At 44.1% G+C, this 21,281-nt stretch overlaps 1 protein-coding gene across 2 annotated transcripts; it reads right to left on the minus strand.

The window, feature by feature from the left end:
• Positions 1–19: 19 nt before the first annotated feature.
• Positions 20–21,257, minus strand: LOC139573436 (uncharacterized). 2 transcript variants are annotated; one of them, XM_071396861.1, is made up of 4 exons: positions 20,906–21,257; positions 19,621–20,490; positions 2,921–3,903; positions 20–2,755 (listed from the first exon to the last, which is right to left on the minus strand). In XM_071396861.1, the coding sequence occupies exons 1-4, from the start codon at positions 20,916–20,918 to the stop codon at positions 911–913; spliced, it is 3,711 nt and encodes a 1,236-aa protein (XP_071252962.1). In that variant the 5' UTR covers positions 20,919–21,257; the 3' UTR covers positions 20–910. The 2 variants fall into 2 exon arrangements, with proteins under 2 accessions (XP_071252962.1, XP_071252963.1); XM_071396862.1 differs by having other exon boundaries at positions 20,970–21,240.
• Positions 21,258–21,281: the final 24 nt, after the last annotated feature.

Below are 21,281 nucleotides of genomic sequence, written 5' to 3' on the forward strand. Positions count from 1 at the left end.
TTCCAAGAAAACCCCTCCATACCATTCCGATACTTTGATCTTTATTTGTATCCTTTAAGATCCCAATTTCAGAACAGAATGTTTTAAACTCTACAAAACACTGTAACCATTCAGTTGAAGTAAGACATTCAACGTGATAGAAAAAGATATACAAGTCAATTTAACATTATAAATTGGACAGCACATATATCTTGCATATTTTACCCATTATGGAACTCAAATCAAACAAAAATCGAGCTGTTGAGAAACATTTCTCAGAAAGTTGACAGTACATTAAATCCTGGCTCCCAAACATTCTCCATCAGTACCTGAATAAGAAACCTTGGCGACTGAAGTCCCATACAGCAGCTTATATAGAATAGAAACTACAAAAATTACAAGGACATTCAATTGAAGACTAACTAGACAACCTATAACAAAAAAAACAAATAAGTTATATTGGTATAGTCAAATAGATATGGAGTGTTTGGAAATGTGTGCGGTAACACTGGAAGAAGTGCATGATCCTATTGCCAGCATACGCAACTACTGTAATATAGAAAACAATAGCCACTATTTACCCCAATCTCAATCTCTTGCCACACAGTAAGCAGCTAACAACAAGGATTGTTAGCTCGCTCAGTAAGCACTAGCAGGTACATTAAACATAGACATTGCAAGGTAACAAAAAAAATCATTGGAATACAGGAAAACAACCAAATCCCGAGGGCAAATTAATGTAGAGGCATGGTTTATCAAAATCACCACTAATTCACTAAATGTGTTGCTATTATGATTTAATAACAAGCCTAGTATGAATTGTTTTACATTAGGCTTGGTTATATTGTCCTCTGTTCCTCGGGCCATTAAAAAGCAGCCTAATTAACATTGTTGTCAGCAATCTTACTTTTCACTCTGTAAAGTACTGCCCTTATAATAAACAGTCGTGTAGGGCTCTAGGCTTTTCCCTTGTCCTTAGTGACCTTCGTCTTTTACATGGTGGTGAGGTGGGAGGAGAAAGGATGGGAGAGGAGGGGAGCTGGGTCTCTGGGTTATGGGCTGTGGGTTCATCAACAGGTGTGTCAGACTTCTCCGTTCCATCCTCCTCCCCTTTCCTCTCCTCCGTTCCATCCTTCTCTTTCCTCTCCTCCGTTCCATCCTCCTCCCCTTTCCTCTCCTCCGTTCCATCCTTCTCTTTCCTCTCCTCCGTTCCATCCTTCTCCTCCATTCCATCCTTCTCTTTCCTCTCCTCCGTTCCATCCTTCTCCTCCGATCCAGCCTTCTCCTCTTTCCTCTCCTCCATTCCATCCTTCTCCTCCATTCCATCCTCCTCCCCTTTCCTCTCCTCCGTTCCATCCTTCTCCTCCGATCCAACCTTCTCTTTCCTCTCCTCCGTTCCATCCTTCTCCTCTTTCCTCTCCTCCGTTCCATCCTTCTCCTCCGATCCATCCTTCTCCTCCGATCCATCCTTCTGCTCTTTCCTCTCCTCCGATCCACCCTCATCTGCTTTCCTTTCCTCTGTTGCTCCATCCTTCTCGCCACCCTCTAGCTCCTCCTCTACACAGTCTCCTTCCATGTTCCTCTCATCTGCTTTCTCCGCCAAATCACAACTGGCTGGGTTCCCTCCATTCAACCTCAAGTCGAGCACACAGCCTGGGGTGCCCCCATCCCATCTCAAGTCCAGCCCCACATCTGGCTCAATCTTCCTCTTCAATGCTGTCAGCGGGCTGTACAAACAGAAGTCTGAGCTCTGTGTTCCACTGTCAGCCTCTAGAAACAGTGGTTCCTGCTTTATCTGGACTAAGCCCCGAATCATTTTGGAGTGCAAAGAGCTGACTGACTCGATTTTCAGCTGATTCACTGGATCCACTTTGGCAGTGTTCTTCTGTTTGACGGTCAGGAGCTGTGGTGTTGACGGGACTCCCGGCTTTGTTGCCTTCTTCATTTGAGACTGAGCTGTTCCATCATCTCTACTGTCATTTTGCCTGTCTTCATCTCCACTCCCTTCTCCATTTTCCCCCTTCTGAGCCATAGCCTCCATTTTAGAATCCTCCCCTGGCTCCCTCTTACTCTGAAAGACTATCCCCTTTTTATCACCTGTTAAACTTGTGAATACTTCTTCCTCAGTCTCCTCTGCAAACCCAGGGTCTCTCGGTTCAGTCTTGACTACAAGGTTAGCAGGAGGAGTGGAGCAAGTCGACTTGTTAGACAGATCAAGAGGTAGTATATTAGCAGGCTCCTGTTCGTAGTCAACTGTCTTTAAAGCCAGATCCAGCGGGGCATCAGAGGAGTAGCGCCGGTTTGCCCCTGCAATGAGGCTCAGACCCGGCTCAGAGGTAAACCTGGACTGGCACAGCACCGGAGGAGGGGCCCCTGGATTTGGTGCTGGGTTGAGTACCTTCCACTGGGGCTGGGTGCCTGAGAGGGCTGGAAGCTGGGGGGTGGAGGATGGGCCAGAGAGGCCAGAGGCCAGAGGGGTGTTGGCAGGGACAAACATGACCAAGGACACCCCAGGAGGCGGCTGTTTGTCCAGGCTGAGCTTCCACAGCCCCTTAGTGGGTTGGTCAGGGCTCACCACGCGGACAGTAGTGGTGTTATGGACTCCCATAGTGACTCTGGCAGGGGCAGAGCCTGGCATTCTTATCAAAGTAGGAAGTGGTGCTGACACTTGTCTCTCTGGTTTCTTCACAGGAGCAGGGAGATGCCTTGGAGCGAGCTGGGGTAGGGGTTTGGAAGGAGCAGCAGGGGGGTCCTTCCGTGGTTTCTTTGGAGCCATCTGCACAAAGAGAGAGTTACAACAGTGAACTACTTGTACCCTTCTCTATCCAATCCAACTTAAACTAAAATAATATGAAAATAATTTTATTCCAAAGAGCCATATACAGTGACAAACATATATCAGTGTATTGCAACAGTCCTTAGGGAGGTAACCCATACTCACCACAGGAGGGGGTTTGCGTCCACAGTCCTTGAGGTGGCTCTCGTAACCCTGCTGGTGAGGGAAGCCCAGGCCGCAGTTCTTACACAGACAGGGCCTCGACCCTGCGTGGCCCCCCATGTGTGACATCAGCATCAAGGCCGAGCGGAAGCCCTTGCCGCACTCGGAACAGGTCATCACCCTCTGGTGGGCCCCGGCGTGATTCTTCAGCTCGTCAGCCGTGGAGAAGGCCTGGCCACACTCCATACAGCGGATCTCATCCCCCTTGGTCCCCTGCTGGCCCCAGCAGCCCGTCTCCCTCTTGTGCCTCTGGAAGTCGTTGTGGCTCTGGAAGACGCCCAGGCATGCCACGCAGTGGAGCCGCTCCGGCTCACACTCGTGCTTACGATAGAGCCTGGCCAGGCGGAAATGTGCGCGGCACTGGATGCAGGTGTAAGGCAGCAGGCCCAGGTGGGAGAAGCTGTGCTTGAGGAGGGCATTCTTGCGGCTGAAGTTCATGGGGCAGTCTGTGCAGCGATAGCTGCGGACACAGCCCCGCTCCTTGTGGCGGCGGAGAGAGCGGCGCAGGCGGAAGCGGCGGCAGCACTGCAGACACACGTGGTCCGCCAGCTCGCGCTTGTGCTCCTCCAGGTGCTCCTCACACTTGGTCAGGCAGGTGAAGATGCGCTTGCATGCGTCACACTCATAGAACTCCTTCTCAAAGTGGGACTTGGCTAGGTGGTCCTTCAAACCCTGCTCAGAATCGAAGCCCTTCAGGCAAACACGGCAGCGAAGCTGTACGGGTGGCACTGAGGTCTGGGGCTGGGCGTGCGTCCGCAGGTGGGAGCGGTAGTTGGCCAGCTGACAGAAGCGCTTGCCACACTCGGCACAGCAGTAGGGGCGTGCCCCTGTGTGCAGGTTCATGTGCTCCTGGAGCTGGAAGCTGGAGGAAAGGACGAGGTCACAGACGCTACAGCGGTGTTCGCCTGAACCTCCAGGCTCTGCTTCTGAAAGGTAGAGGGGGAAGGAGGTTAAAGGTCCAGCACAGTCAAAACGTTTTCAGGAAATGTATGATATTTGGATGAAACCAGATCAAACTAGGATACCTAAAGTGACTGTTGCTTCTTCATTGATAAAAGTTTGATCATAAAATTACTGGTCCCCTCCCCAGTGTCAAACACCAGGATTCAAGAGGTGGGAATATTAAGGGCATTTGTGACATCACAAAATCTAAAATTTGAATACACCAATGGTATTGTCATATTCTCTTACCTCGTTTAAATAAGTACCGCCTTGTAACCAACAATTGCAGAAGGGTGTTCGCAGAGGGGCGTGGTTTACATAGCTAGGTAACTAGTCTACTGGTGCCAAAATTTGACTATACTGTATTTGCTGACATAGTGTAATTAGAGGTTTCCCCTATTCATCTAAGGCAAAGATACTTAGAGGTTTCTGCTTTCTTCTGTGTCTTGTGTTAGCTAGTAGCTGGCTAGCTAGGTCTTCAGCCAGCATGAAACAAAAGCGGGGGAAGGGTTGCAAAGAACTCAGACGCAGTTGTCATGTCATTACATCAAGAGACATGCCAAATGGAAGATTAATACAAGCTTCTTGACATTGATAGCAGAGGTGTGGACTGGAGTCACATGCTGTACAGCTAGCTATAGGATCGGATGCAGAGCAAACATGCAGCTCCAAAAATGTTTGGTGATCAAGAATATTAACTGTTTACTTTGCAAGCTCACCAGCAATGGGGCTTCAAGCAACTAACATAGGCCTACTGGTCTCTTGGTATGTCAATATTGCTTGAAATTAATAATTTACTTGCATTTGGAATTTGTTGTTCAAATGAATAATTACATAATCAAAATATGTTAGAGACAAAATAATGAACAGGGCTGTCTGGTAGCCTCAAGAAATAGACAAAGACTTGTAGTTGAACAAGTCATTGCATGCATAGATTTTTTTTATCTTGACGTGCGACTCGACTAGCTCTTAGAACGCACGACTTGGACTGGACCCAACCCGTTCTACATGGGACTCAACTTGAGAATCGGACCTTGTGACTTGAGACTTGCAACACGAATAATAATGACTTGGTTCCACCTCTGACAGACAGTCATGACATATGAATATTGTCTGGTAGTCAATATACAGAGTGTACAAAACATTAATATTGAGTTGCACCCCTTTTGCCCTCAGAACAGCCTCAATTCGTCGGGGCATGGACTCTACAAGTTGTCGAAATGGTTCCAATGGGATGCAGGCCCATGTTGAATCCAATGCTTCCCACAGTTGTGTCAAGGTGGCTGGATGCCCTTTGGGTGGTGGTCCATTCTTGATACACAGGGGATACTGTTGAGCGTAACAAACTCAGCAGCGTTGCAGTTCTTGACACAAACCGGTGCGCCTGGGACCTACCCCGTTGTAAAGGCACTTAAATCTTTTGTCGTCTCGCCTATTCAACCTCAATGGCACACATAGAAAATCCATGTCTCAATTGGCCAGTGGAGTAAAAAAAACGCATAATTATCAGTTCCATTTAGTCAGCATATAAAACAGTTTGGCCAGGCCAAATATAAACACATTCCTTTTTTCTTGAAACATTAATATCTCATCGCCTATTGAAACCTGGGCTACCTACTTTACTCGTAACATTACTAACTTTTACTTGCATTGAAAAATATTTCTCAGAACTTTGTCAGAATTTCCTTGACTGCCTGCTAGGGAAGAGTGGGGGAAATGTTTGGAAAGTTGCACGCTCACTATTAGTATGGGGAGACCATGGGAAATTGTAAAATCCTTTTATATATATATATATATATATATATATATATTGTAGACATGTTTGCACAGTGGGGAACCTATTGGACCTTCAGTGTATTACAGGCTTTTGATGCTGAAAGGACAGCAACTGTAATACCAGCACATGTAGTGGAGTGCACTTTTTGTAAAACACAAAAGGGCGAGTAGTGTAGTGGAGGCTATACGCAGGTATAAACCCTATACCCACTTTTCTTTCAGTGGGCATTGCCGATCCTCACTTCTTAATCCCCACTTATACGTATCAAAGCAATGTAGTGGAGGTGTACGACTTAACAATTAAGCAGTACAATAAAAAAAATTATGTAAAGTAGCCTACACAAATCACAAAGCATGTGGAATATATTCAAATGCACGCTACTCAGAGCCTAGTTTCAGCAGAATATCATCTGCAGGCAGCAAAAGCACACAGCTCTCAACTGGTTGTGGCATGGAGCAGCTCTCAACTGGTTGTGGCATGGAGCAGCTCTCAACTGGTTGTGGCATGGAGCAGCTCTCAACTGGTTGTGGCATGGAGCAGCTCTCAACTGGTTGTGGCATGGAGCAGCTCTCAACTGGTTGTGGCATGGAGCAGTTCACAGAAGAATGACATCGGTAGCCGGTAGTGTTGGTAGGAAAGAAGGTTAAACTTATCTACCAATAAATAAAATGGAAAATGGGTATGCAAATAAGGTATTGAAAAAGGTTTGGTCCGAAGTCTTGGTTAGTAGGCTATTAGTGATGAAACTGGCTCATGAGGACCGCCACAGGAAAGGAAGACCCAGAGTTACCTCTGCTGCAGAGGATAAGTTCATTAGAGTTACCAGCCCCCCGAAATTGCAGCCCAAATAAATGTTTCACAGAGTTCAAGTAGCAGACACATCTCAACAGCAACTGTTCAGAGGAGACTGTATAAATCAGGCCTTCATGGTCGAATTGCTGCAAAGAAACCACTACTAAAGGACACCAATAAGAAGAAGAGACTTGCTTGGGACAAGAAACACGAGCAATGGACATTAGACCGGTGGAAATCTGTCCAAATTTGTCAGACGCAGAGTAGGTGAACGGATGAACTCCGCATGTGTGGTTCACACCGTGAAGCATGGAGGAGGAGGTGTGATGGTGCTTTGCTGGTGACACTGTCAGTGATTTATTTAGATTTCAAGGCACACTTAACCAGCATGGCTACCGCAGCGATACGCCATCCCATTTGGTTTGCGCTTAGTGGGACGATAATTTGTTTTCAACAGGACAATGACCCAACACACATCCAGACTGTGAAAGGGCTATTTGACCAATAAGGATAGTGATGGAGTGCTGCATCAGATGACCTGGCCCCCACAATCACCCAACCTCAACCCAATTGAGATGGTTTGGGATGAGTTGGACTGCAGAGTGAAGGAAAAGCAGCAAACAAGTGCTCAGCATATGTGGGAACTCCTTCAAGACTGTTGGAAAAGCATTCCAGGTGAAGCTGGTTGAGAGAATGTCAAGCGTGTGAAAAGCTGTCATGGCAAAGGGTGGCTACTTTGAATAATCTAAAATATATTTTGAGTTGTTGAACACTTTTTTGGTTACTAAACTCAGCAAAAAAGGAAAAGTCCCCTTTTCAGGACCCGGTCTTTCAAAGACAATTCGTAAAAATCAAAATAACTTCACAGATCTTCATTGTAAAGGGTTTAAACACTGTTTCCCATGCTTGTTCAATGAACCATAAACAATTAATGAACATGCACCTATGGAACGGTCGTTAACCTGATGAGGACCAGGGGGTGCTGTTTTCACTTTGGGGAAAAATCGTATCCAATTTAAACGGCCTCGTACTCAATTCTTGCTCGTACAATATGCATATTATTAGTACTATTGGATAGAGAACACTCTCTAGTTTCTAAAACCGTTTGAATTTTGTCTGTGGGTAAAACACAGCTCATTTGGCAGCACACTTTCTGACCAGGAAGTGGAAAGTCTGAAATCGATGCTGTGTTCAAGGGTCTGCCTATAAATGGGCATTATACGTATGACTATACGTGCACGTCATACACCTTCACCCGGATGTCAAGAGGAAGTGAGAGGAAAAAGGAGTTGATTATCTCTGTCTGACGTTGAATGAGCCCTCTTGGAACAACGTGTCCCCCATTTTCTGTTGTCTGCAACGCGCGTGGAGGGACCTGTTATTGCCTACTGGAAACCTGCCGTTATGGATGAATATGATCTCCGGCTCTGATTTTATTTGATACATCTTACAATATCATCCTAAAGTATGTTTTTTCAATATAGTTTCATTAGACTATTGAAATTTATTCGGGACTTTAGGCGTGTTGCGATGTTTGACTTTGTTGACGTTGGAGAGCTTAGCGCAGCATGGCCAGTGTGCTTGCTAATTCAAGAGGGAAAGAGTTCGTTCTGAATCCAAAACAACGACGGTTCTGGACAAAGGACCCATTGTACAACATTCTGATAGAAGATCAGCAAAGGTAGGAACCATTTTGTGATGCTATTTCATATATCTGTCGAACTGTATACTAGTCGCTTTGCGCTCAGGTTTTGGTTATTCCCTTACCATAACTAAGTCTTATGTCGTAATGAAGATATTTTTAACACTGCGATTGCATTAAGAACTAATGGATCTATCGTTTCCTATACAACATGTATTTTTTTGTAATGTTTATGAATAGCTATTTGGTCAGAATAGGTGAGAGTCTAATAGAAATATCCGCACATTCTGGGAAAAAGATGCTACGTTAGCACGTTATGCTACGTTATGCTACGTTGTATAACCACGGATTTCAGCTCTAAATATGCAAATTTTCGAACAAAACATGAGTGTATGTATAACCTGATGTTATAGGACTGTCATCTGAGGAAGGTTTATGAAGGTTAGTGAAATTTAATATCTTTTGCTGGTTTATTTTCGCTAACGCTAACGTGCCTATTGCTATCGCTAACGTGCCTTGATGAATGAATGCGGCAGTGTGGTAGGCTATTGTAGTAAGCTAATATAATGCTATATTGTGTTTTCGCTGTATAACACTTAAAAAAATCGGAAATATTGGCTGTATTCACAAGATCTTTGTCTTTCATTTACTATACACCATGTATTTTTCAGAAATGTTTTATGATGAGTATTTCGGTATGTCACGTTGGTGTCTGTAATTATTCTGGCTGCTTTCGGTGCAATTTCTGATTGTAGCCGCAATGTAAACTATGATTTATACCTGAAATATGCATATTTTTCGAACAAAACATAGATTTATTGTATAACATGTTATAAGACTGTCATCTGATGAAGTTGTTTCTTGGTTTCTTTGGTTTGTTCTAGGTTAGTTTGGTTGATTTTGTGCATGATACCTGTGCTGTAAAAAATGTCTGTGCTTTTTTCTATTTGTTGGTGAGCTAACATAAATATATATTGTGTTTTCCCTGTAAAACATTTAAAAAATCGGACATGTTGGCTGGATTCACAAGATGTGTATCTTTCATTATCTGTATTGGACTTGTTAATGTGTGAAAGTTAAATATTTCTAAAAAATATTTTTTGAATTTCGCGCTCTGGCTTTTCAGTGGAATGTGGGAGGAGTTCCGCTAGCGGAACGGGGGGGAGAGAAAGGTTAAGACACTAACAGCTTCCAGACGGTAGGCAATTAAGGTCACAGTTATGAAAACTTAGGACACTAAAGAGGCCTTTCTACTGACTCTGAAAAACACAAAAAAAAAAGATGCCCAGGGTCCCTGCTCATCTGTGTGAACGTGCCTTAGGCATGCCGCAAGGAGGCATAAGGACTGCAGATGTGGCCAGGGCAATAAATTGCAATGTCTGTACTGTGAGATGCCTAAGACAGCGCTACAGGGAGACAGGACGGACAGCTGATTGTCCTCACAGAGGCAGACCATGTGTAACAACACCTGCACAGGATTGGTACATCCAAACATCACACCTGCAGGACAGATACAGGATGGCAACAACGACTGCCTGAGTTACACCAGGAACGCACAATCCTTCCATCAATGCTCAGACTGTCCGCAATAGGCTGAGAGAGGCTGGACTGAGGGCTTGAAGGCCTGTTGTAAGGCAGGTCCTCACTAAACCTCACCGGCAACAACGTCGCCTATGGACACAAACCCACCGTCGCTGGACCAGACAGGACTGGCAAAAAGTGCTCTTCACTGACGAGTCGTGTTTTTTTTCTTTTTGCAAGACAGGAATGTCAGTGTTCTGCCATGGCCAGCGAAGAGCCCAGATCTCAATCCCATTGAGCACGTCTGGGACCTGTTGGATCGGAGGGTGAGGGCTAGGGCCATTCCCCCCAGAAATGTCTGGGAACTTGCAGGTGCCTTGGTGGAAGAGTGGGGTAACATCTCACAGCAAGAACTGGCAAATATGGTGCAGTCCATGAGGAGGAGATGGACTGCAGTACTTAATGCAGCTGGTGGCCACACCAGATACTGACTGTTACTTTTGATTTTGACCCACCCCCCTTTGTTTAGGGACACATTATTCCATTTCTGTTAGTCACATGTCTGTGGAACTTGTTCAGTTTATGTCTCAGTTGTTGAATCTTGTTATGTTCATACAAATATTTACACATGTTAAGTTTGCTGAAAATAAACACAGTTGACAGTGAGAGGACGTTTCTTTTTTTGCTGAGTTTACATGATTCCATGTGTTATTTCATAGTTTTGATGTCTTCACTATTATTCTAGAATGTAGAAAATAGTAAAAATGCTCAAAAAAATTTGAATGAGGATGTGAGTCCAAACTTTTGACTGGTACTGTCTCTGTGTGTGTGTTGGTGTACACACACACACACACACACACACGAGTCCCTTCGGAAAGTATTCATATTAAAAAATATATATAAATCTACACACACGCACAACACCCCATAATGACAAAGCAAAAACAGGTTTAGACATTTCTGCTAATTTATTTAAAAAATTTAAAACACAATTACATAACTATTCAGACTCTTTACTCAGTACTTTGTTGAAACACCTTTGGCAGTAATTACAGCATGTGTCTTCTTGTGTATGACGCTACAAGCTTTGCACACATATATTTGGGGAGTTTCTCCCATTCTTCTCTGCAGATCCTCTCAAGCTCTGTCAGGTTGGATGAGGAGCGATGCTGCACAGCTAATTTCAGGTCTCTCCAGAGATGTTCGATCAGGTTCAAGTCCGGGCTCTGGCTGGGCCACTCAAGGACATTCAGAGACTTGTCCCGCAACCCCTCCTGCGTTGTCTGGGCTGTGTGCCTAGGGTCATTGTCCTTTTGGAAGGTGAATCTTCGCCCCAGTCTGAGGTCCTGAAGCAGGTTTTCACTCAGGATCGCTCTGTACTTTGCTCCGTTCATCTTTCACTTGATACTGACTATTCTCTGAGTCCCTGCCGCTGAAAAACATCCCCACAGCATGCTGCTGCCACCACCATGCTTCATCGTAGGAATGGTGCCAGGTTTCCTCTAGATGTAATGCTTGGCGTTCAGGTCATAGAGTTCAATCTTGGTTTTATCAGACCAGAGAATCATATTTCTCATGGTCTGTGAGTCTTCAGGTGCCTTTTGGCAAACTCCAAGCAGGCTGTCATGTGCCTTTTACTGAGGAGTGGCTTCCGTCTGACCACTCTACCATAAAGGACTAATTGATGGAGCGCTGCAGAGATGGTTGTCCTTCTGGAAGGTTCTTCCATCTCCACAGAAGAACTCCAGGGCTCTGTTAGAGTGACCATCGGGTTCTTGGTTACTTCCCTGACCAAGGCCTTTTTCCCTCGATTGCTCAGTTCGGCTGGGCGGCCAGCTCTAGGATGAGTCTTGGTGGTTCCAAACTTCTTCCATTTAAGAATGATGGAGGCCACTGTGTTCTTGGGGACCTTCAATGCTGCAGAATGTTTTTGGTACCCTTCCCCAGATCTGTGCCTCGACACAATCCTGTCTCAGAGCACTACGTACAATTCCTTCGACCTCATGGCTTGGTTTTTGCTCTGACATGCACTGTCAACTGTGGCACCTGACACAGACAGGTGTGTGCCTTTCCAAATCATGTCCAATCAATAAAAAATTGACCACAGGTTGACTCCAATCACGTTGTAGAAACATCAAGGATGATCAATGGAAAGAGAATGCACCCGAGCTCAATTGAGACTCATAGCAAACGGTCTGAATAGTTATGTAAATAAGGTATTTCTTTTTTTTCTTTTTTATAAATTTGCTATTTAAATGTCAATATATAAATTTCAATATAAATTTCTACAAACCTGTTTTTGGCTTTGCCATTATGGGGTATTGTGTAGATTGCTGATCATTTTTATTTACTTAATCCATTTTAGAATAAGGCTGCATTGTAACAAAATGCGGAAAAAGGGAAGGGTTCTGAATAATTACAAAAGCATACATACAGTGCATTCGGAAAGTATTCAGACCCCTTCCACTTTTCCACATTTTGTTACAGCCTTATTCAGTTAATTTTGTATACATTTGCAAAAGATTATAAAAAACTGTTTTTGAATTGTCATTATGGGGTAGTGTGTGTAGATTGATGAGGGAAAAAACGATTTAAATCGATGTTAGAATAAGGCTGTAAGATAACAAAATGTGGAAAAAGTCAAGGGGTCTGAATGCTTTACGAATGCACTGTATACAGTGCCTTCAAAAAGCATTCACACCCCTCAACTATTTACACATTTTGTTACGTTACAGCCTGAATTAAAAATGTATTACATTTAGATTTTGTGGAATTATGTTTTTATAGATGTTTACAAGTTAATAAAAAACGGAAATCTGAAACGTCTTGAGTCAATCATTATTCAACCCTTTTGTTATGGCAAGATCAGGAGTAAAAATGTGCTTAACATGTCACATAATAAGTTGCATGGAAGACTGCCCCATCTCTGTACCCCACACATACAAACTATCTGTAAGGCCCCTCAGTCGAGTTGTGAATTTCAAGCACAGATCCAACCACAAAGACCAGTCAGTAGATACATTTTTTTTTTTTTTTTTACATTTCCCAGGGATATGTGACTCGTGATGATAGCTTGAGCATGTTGCAGTTAATAATTACATTTTGGATGGTGTATCAATACACCCAGTCACTACAAAGATACAGGCGCCCTTACTAACTCAGTTGCCGGAGAGGAAGGAAACCGCTCAGGGATTTCACCAGGAGGCCAATGGTGATTTTAAAACAGTGTTTAATGGCTGTGATAGGAGATAAATGAGGATGTAAATGAGGATGTATCAACAACGTTGCAGTACTCCACAATACTAACATAAAGCCATGGATTACAGGCAACATCCGCACTGAGCTAAAGGCTAGAGCTGCCGCTTTCAAGGAGCGGGACTCTAACCAGGAAGCTTATAAGAAATCCCGCTATGCCCTCCGACGAACCATCAAACAAGCAAAGCGTCAATACAGGACTAAGATAGAATCGTACTACACCGGCTCTGACGCTCGTCGGATGTGGCAGGGCTTGGAAACCATTACAGACTACAAAGGGAAGCACAGCCGAGAGCTGCCCAGTGACACGAGCCTACCAGACGAGCTAAACTACTTCTAAGCTCACTTCGAGGCAAATAACACTGAAACATGCATGATAGCACCAGCTGTTCCAGAAGACTGTGTGATCAGACTCTCTGCAGCCGATGCGAGTAAGACCTCTAAACAGGTCAACATTCACAAGGGCCAGATGGGTTACCAGGACCTGTACTGCGAGCATACGCTGACCAACTGGCAAGTGTCTTCACTGACATTTTCAAACTCTCCCTGTCTGAGTCTGTAACACCAACATGTTTTAAGCAGACCACCATAGTGCCTGTGCCCAAGAACACTAAGGTAACCTGCCTAAATGACTACCGACCCGTAGCACTCACACCTGTAGCCATAAAGTGCTTTGAAAGGAAGGTCATGGCTCACATCAACACCATAATACCAGAAATCCTAGACCCACTAGAATTTGCATACCGCCCCAACAGATCCACAGATGATGCAATTTCTATTGCACTCCACACTGCCCTTTCCCACCTGGACAAAAGGAACACCTACAGTGGGGAGAACAAGTATTTGATACACTGCCGATTTTGCAGGTTTTCCTACTTACAAAGCATGTAGAGGTCTGTAATTTTTATCATAGGTACACAGAAAATCACATTGTATGATTTTTAAGTAATTAATTTGCATTTTATTGCATGACATAAGTATTTGATACATCAGAAAAGCAGAACTTAATATTTGGTACAGAAACCTTTGTTTGCAATTACAGAGATCATATGTTTCCTGTAGGTCTTGACCAGGTTTGCACACACTGCAGCAGGGATTTTGGCCCACTCCTCCATACAGACCTTCTCCAGATCCTTCAGGTTTCGGGGCTGTCGCTGGGCAATACGGACTTTCAGCTCCCTCCAAAGATTTTCTATTGGGTTCAGGTCTGGAGACTGGCTAGGCCACTCCAGGACCTTGAGATGCTTCTTACGGAGCCACTCCTTAGTTGCCCTGGCTGTGTGTTTCGGGTCGTTGTCATGCTGGAAGACACAGCCACGACCCATCTTCAATGCTCTTACTGAGGGAAGGAGGTTGTTGGCCAAGATCTCGCAATACATGGCCCCATCCATCCTCCCCTCAATACGGTGCAGTCGTCCTGTCCCCTTTGCAGAAAAGCATCCCCAAAGAATAATAATTCCACCTCCATGCTTCACGGTTGGGATGGTGTTCTTGGGGTTGTACTCATCCTTCTTCTTCCTCCAAACACGGCGAGTGGAGTTTAGACCAAAAAGCTCTATTTTTGTCTCATCAGACCACATGACCTTCTCCCATTCCTCCTCTGGATCATCCAGATGGTCACTGGCAAACTTCAGATGGGCCTGGACATGCGCTGGCTTGAGCAGGGGGGATCTTGCGTGCGCTGCAGGATTTTAATCCATGACGGCGTAGTGTGTTACTAATGGTTTGCTTTGAGACTGTGGTCCCAGCTCACTTCAGGTCATTGATCAGGTCCTGCCGTGTAGTTCTGGGCTGATCCCTCACCTTCCTCATGATCATTATGCCCCACGAGGTGAGATCTTGCATGGAGCCCCAGACCGAGGGTGATTGACCGTCATCTTGAACTTCTTCCATTTTCTAATAATTGCGCCAACAGTTGTTGCCTTCTCACCAAGCTGCTTGCCTATTGTCCTGTAGCCCATCCCAGCCTTGGGCAGGTCTACAATTTTACCCCTGATGTCCTTACACAGCTCTCTGGTCTTGGCCATTGTGGAGAGGTTGGAGTCTGTTTGATTGAGTGTGTGGACAGGTGTCTTTTATACAGGTAACGAGTTCAAACAGGTGCAGTTAATAAAGGTAAATAAATGAGTGGAGAACAGGAGGGCTTCTTAAAGAAAAACTAACAGGTCTGTGAGAGCCGGAATTCTTACTGGTTGGTAGGTGATCAAATACTTACGTCATGCAATAAAATGCAAATTAATTACTTAAAAATCATACAATGTGATTTTCTGGATTTTTGTTTTAGATTCCGTCTCTCACAGTTGAAGTGTACCTATGATAAAAAATTACAGACCTCTACATGCTTTGTAAGTAGGAAAACCTGCAAAATCGGCAGTGTATCAAATACTTGTTCTCCCCACTGTATGTGAGAATGCTATTAATTGACTACAGACAGCGTTCAACACCATAGTGCCCTCAAAGCTAATCAATAAGCTAAGGATCCTGGGACTAAACACCTCCCTCTGCAACTAGATTCTGGATTTCCTGACGGGCCGCCCCCAGGTGGTAAGGGTAGGTAACAACACATCCGCCATGCTGATCCTCAACACAGGAGCCCCTCAGGGGTGCTTGCTCAGCCCCCTGCTGTACTCCCTGTTCACTCATGACTGCACAACCAGGCACGACTCCAACACCATCATTAAGTTTGCCAATGACACAACAGTGGTAGGCCTGACCTATAGGCTGTCTCGCCGACAACAATGAAACAACCTATAGGGAGGAGGTCAGAGACCTGGCCGTGTGGTGCCAGGACAACAGCTTCTCCCTCAACGTGATCAAGACCAAAGAGATGATTGTGGACTACAGGAAAAAAAGGACCGAGCACGCCCCCATTCTCATCAACGGGGCTGCAGTGGAGCAGGTTGAGAGCGTCAAGCTCCTTAGTGTCCACATCACCAACAAGCCAACATGGTCGAAGCACACCAAGACAGTCGTGAAGCGGGCACGACAAAACCTATTACCCCTCAGGAGACTGAAAAGATTTGGCATGGGTCCTCAGATCCTCAAAAGTTTCTACAGCTGCACCATCGAGAGAATCCTGACTGGTTGCATCACTGCCTGGTATGGCAACTGCTCGGCCTCCGACAGCAAGGCACTACAGAGGGTAGTGCGAACGGCCCAGTACATCACTGGGGCCAAGCTTCCTGCTATCCAGAACTTCTATACCAGGCGGTGTCAGAGGAAAACCCTAAAAATTGTAAAAGACTCCAGCCACCCTTGTCATAGACTCTTTTCTCTGCTACCACACGGCAAGCGGTACGGGAGCACCAAGTCTAGGTTCAAGAGGCTTCTAAACAGCTTCTACCCCCAAGCCATAAGGACTTCTGAACATCTAGTCAAATGGCTACCCAGACTTTTGCATTGTTACCCCCCTCCTCTCTTTTACACCGCTGCTACTCTGTTGTTATCATCTATGCATAGTCACTTTAATAACTCTACCTACATGTACAGTCGTGGCCAAAAGTTTTGAGAATGACACAAATATAAATTTTCACAAAGTCTGCTGCCTCAGTTTGTATGATGGCAATTTGCATATACTCCAGAATGTTATGAAGAGTGATCAGATGAACTGCAATTAATTGCCAAGTCCCTCTTTGCCATGCAAATGAACTGAATCCCCAAAAAACATTTCCACTGCATTTCAGCCCTGCCACAAAAGGACCAGCTGACATCATGTCAGTGATTCTTTCGTTAACACAGGTGTGAGTGTTGACGAGGATAAGGCTGGAGATCACTCTGTCATCCTGATTGAGTTTGAATAACAGACTGGAAGATTCAAAAGGAGGGTGGTGCTTGGAATCATTGTTCTTCCTCTGTCAGCCATGGTTACCTGCAAGGAAACACGTGCCATCATCATTGCTTTGCACAAAAAGGGCTTCACAGGCAAGGATATTGCTGCCAGTAAGATTGCACCTAAATCAACCATTTATCGGATCATCAAGAACTTCAAGGAGAGCGGTTCAATTGTTGTGAAGAAGGGCGCACAAGAAAGTCCAGCAACCGCCAGGACCGTCTCCTAAAGTTGATTCAGCTGCGGGATCAGGGCAACACCAGTACAGAGATTGCTCAGGAATGGCAGTAGGCAGGTGTTAGGGCATCTGCACACAGTGAGGCGAAGACTTTTGGAGGATGGCCTGGTGTCAAGAAGGGCAGCAAAGAAGCCACTTCTCTCCAAGAAATACATCAGGGACAGACTGATATTCTGCAAAAGGTAAAGAGATTGGACTGCTGAGAACTGGGGTAAAGTCATTTTCTCTGATAAAACCCCTTTCCAATTGTTTGGGGCATCTGGAAAAAAGCTTGTCCGGAAAAGACAAGGTGAGCGCTACCATCAGTCCTGTGTCATGCCAACAGTAAAGCATCCTGAGACCATTCATGTGTGGGGTTGCTTCTCAGCCAAGGGAGTGGGCTCACTCACAATTTTGCCTAAGAACACAGCCATGAATAAAGAATGGTACCAACACATCCTCCGAGAGCAACTTCTCCCAACCATCCAGGAACAGTTTGGTGACAAACAATGCCTTTTCCAGCATGATGGAGGACCTTGCCATAAGGCAAAAGTGATAACTAAGTGGCTCGGGGAACAAAACATAGATTTTTTGTGTCCATGGCCAGGAAACTCCCCAGACCTTAATCCCATTGAGAACTTGGGGTCAATCCTCAAGAGGCGGGTGGACAAACAAAAACCCACAAATTCTAACAAACTCCAAGCATTGATTATGCAAGAATGGGCTGACATCAGTCAGGATGTGGCCCAGAAGTTAATTGACAGCATGCCAGGGCGGATTGCAGAGGTCTTGAAAAAGAAGGGTCAACACTGCAAATATTTACTCTTTGCATCAACTTCATGTAATTGTCAATAAAAGTCTGACACTTATGAAATGCTTGTAATTATACTTCAGTATTCCATAGTAACATCTGACAAAAATATCTAAAGACACTGAAGCAGCAAACTTTGTGGAAATTAATATTTGTGTCATTCTCATAACTTTTGGCCACGACTGTACATATTACCTCAACTAACCGGTGCCCCCGCACATTGACTCTGTACCGGTACCCCCCTGCACAGTATATAGTCTCACTATTGTTATTTTACTGCTGCTCTTTAATTACTTGTTACTTTTATTTCTTATCCATATTTTTAAAACTGCATTGATGGTTAGGGGCTCGCAAGTAAGCGTTTCACTGTAAGGTCTGTTGTATTTGGCGCACGTGACTAATAAAATTTTATTTGATAAATGACAGTGAAAAGAACGAAGCCTGTACAGAATACAGGCTTCCTGTTTGCAATAAGGCACTTAAGTAATACTGCAAAAAAATTGTCTAAGAAATTTTATTTTTTTATCTCAATACAAAGCGTTATGTTTGGGGAAAATCCAACACAACACATCACTGAGTACCACTCTTCACATTTTCAAGCATGGTGGTGGCTGCATCATGTTATGGGTATGCTTGTCAACGGAAAGGACTGGGGACGGTATTTTTTTTAAGATAAAAAGAAACAGAATAGAGCTAAGCACAGGCAAATTTCCTAGAGGAATACATGGTTCAGTTTGCTTTCCAACAGACACTGGAAGACAAATTCATCCTCCAGTTGGACAATTACCTAAAACTCAAGGCCAAATACACACGAGTTGCTTACCAAAACAACATTGAATGTTCTTGGGTGGCCTAGTTACAGTTTTGACCTAAAACCGTCTTGAAAATCAATGGCAAGACATGAAAATGGCTGTCTAGCAATGATCAACAACCAATTTAACACAGAATATTTTTTTAAGAATAAATGGGCAAATATTGTACAATCCAGGTGTGCAATGCTCTTAGAGACAAAGCTCTTTAATCCCTGCCAAAAGTGACTAACACGTATTGACTCAGGGGGTTGAATACATATCTAATCAAGATAGTGTTTTATTTTCCATCAAACATTTTTGACAAAAAATTACAACAAAATTAGGAAAAAGTCAAGGGGTATGAATATTTTCTGAAAGTACTATATGTAATGAAAAGTACCCAGACCTCCCCCTGTAAAGTGAACTGAAATTGAAACTGAAATTGTCCAAGAAGAACTAGCTAGCTCACCTGATAAACAGTGCTGACAATTCCTTTTGGGCTAGCTAGCTAAATTATACAGCCAACATTTTTTCGATATGGATGCTGTTACATAACCAAACAGTTGGATAATTTTTTTTGGTGTGAAACAATTATGTGATGTATGACAGAATTGAATGTTGCATGCAATTTCAATGTTGTTTTAGTTGCTTTTAGCATCAGCAAATTTGCTTGAGATAATCTCACTGCAAACATGTTGCTTGACATCAGTGTTTAAAAAAAACTTTACTCAAGGTGAGCTCCTCACCTCACTCAGCCTACTAGCTCCCCGCCCACTCAGTCTGCCTTTTCAGACTTCCTGGTAGTTTGACACATTTTTTGCATTTTTAAATCAGGGGGAAAATATTACAGTTGATGTTTTAGTCACTCAAAAGGCTATTTTACAATGGAATCAGAATGACTGTTTGGGAGCTTTAACAAACAACATGAATAGGAAATAAGCATAGACGTGTACATTAACGTATGTGAACTTACAACTGTTTTAAGCTAAAAAAAATGTTGTTTGACAATAAGGCTAAAAAATGCTGTTTGACAATAAGGTATTATGATTTGAGAGCTGTAGCCTACCTGGGTCCAGTTCCTCCTCCTCCTCTTCCTCTTCGTCATCATCCTCATTCTCAGAAACCTCACTGTCATCTGTTTCCTCAGAATCCTCCTCTAAACTCTTTGCAACTTCTGCTACTTTCTCTTTCGGTCCTTGCACTTTCCCATCATCGAAAACACCTTTCCCTACAATTTTTTCACCAGGTTCTTCTTCCTCAGCTTTATCAGTGACCGCCCTTCCTAGCTTCCCTGTGTTTACAGGTTTTGGAGTGGTCTGAAACATTGCAGTCTGGTCTGCCAGCGGCAGCTCAGAATCATTCTTAATGGTTCTTAAGTGTTCAACAGGGGGAGTGGAAGTAGCTGGTACAGTAGTCAACACAGTACCAGCTCCAACACGAGACACAGATATCAGGACAGTTTTAGTTATTTTGGGGTTTTGGTGAAGGCTATTGCTTTGACCACTTACTAAACTCTTGGGTAGCAATATGGGATTAACAGGCCGTGACGTGTGTGGCACTGCCACGGGTTTGTGTGTAGAAGGAGGGGGTGGGCAGAGTATTGTCAGTGTCTCAGGGGGCCCAGAGGGATTTGGGGTTACTGTAATGTGAGGGCCAGTCTGTGAGGCAACCTGCTGAACTGTAGAAGCAGTCTGTGAGTCTACAGAAACCAGCTGATCTACACTGACCAGTTCTGGGTCCACAGCTGTGGGGGTGAGTGCAGCAGGAGGCAGCGAGGAACTGGGGGTTTGGAGGTTAGCCAGGGATCCAGGGGAGATATTGTTAGAGGCCGAAGGCGATGGTGTCTCCTTCACACAGGTTGTTTCTCTGGGCTGCAAGATGTCAGGGAACCCTAGTTCTGTCAGCTGGATATCGATGGTGAAGTCTGACATGGTACCTGTGAGACAAACACAATCCATTTATATAATTCTCTAATGCCACCATTTCAGGATCAGGACAAAAGCCATCAGAATTATGTACAGTAAGACCAGACCATAATACAATTCGTGTCACTAAAAGTAACTGTCATTACAAAACAAAATGTTGAATGCTTTTATGCTAATGTTGGCAGAAAACGTCAGAAAACAGCTAAGACAATGTATGTTTGACACTGATTCTGAAATATAGAAAAAGTAACTAGCCATATTCAAGCAAGTGCAGTGAGCGAGCTGAATACATGAACGCACTGACTGTGACGACAACATTCACCATATTAACTTTGAATTGTAGCTAGCTGACGGTAGCTAGTTACTTAGCAAACCTAATTAAAATCATAAGCGCAAAAATGCCTAACGTCAATAAAAACTACCTACCTACTATAACCATTGACAGAATAAGCAGGTAAATTATGACGACATATGGACTTCCGCAGATCACCTCAGTTCTGATTGCAACAGTGAAGATGGCTAATTTTCAGATGCTCCACCTGGACAGAAACACCTTGTGGCCATGGAGGCATGCGCTCTTCACTGTCCGAAAAATATCCAGAAACTATCTTATGTGACTGATCTGTGATACTGTATAACGCTTGTTGCACAATGTTACTATCCAGCCTAAATACTGATTAAAACGTATGTTTAATTTATTTGGTAACACACAATTTGTTGTAATTGAATCACTCACAAACCGCGACCGATCTGCTTCCGTCTTCTACAACAGTGGGACAAAAACATCCGGCACTTTAGACAC

The sequence above is a fragment of the Salvelinus alpinus genome, chromosome 4, assembly GCF_045679555.1.
Source record: "Salvelinus alpinus chromosome 4, SLU_Salpinus.1, whole genome shotgun sequence".
Taxonomy (NCBI): domain Eukaryota; kingdom Metazoa; phylum Chordata; class Actinopteri; order Salmoniformes; family Salmonidae; genus Salvelinus; species Salvelinus alpinus.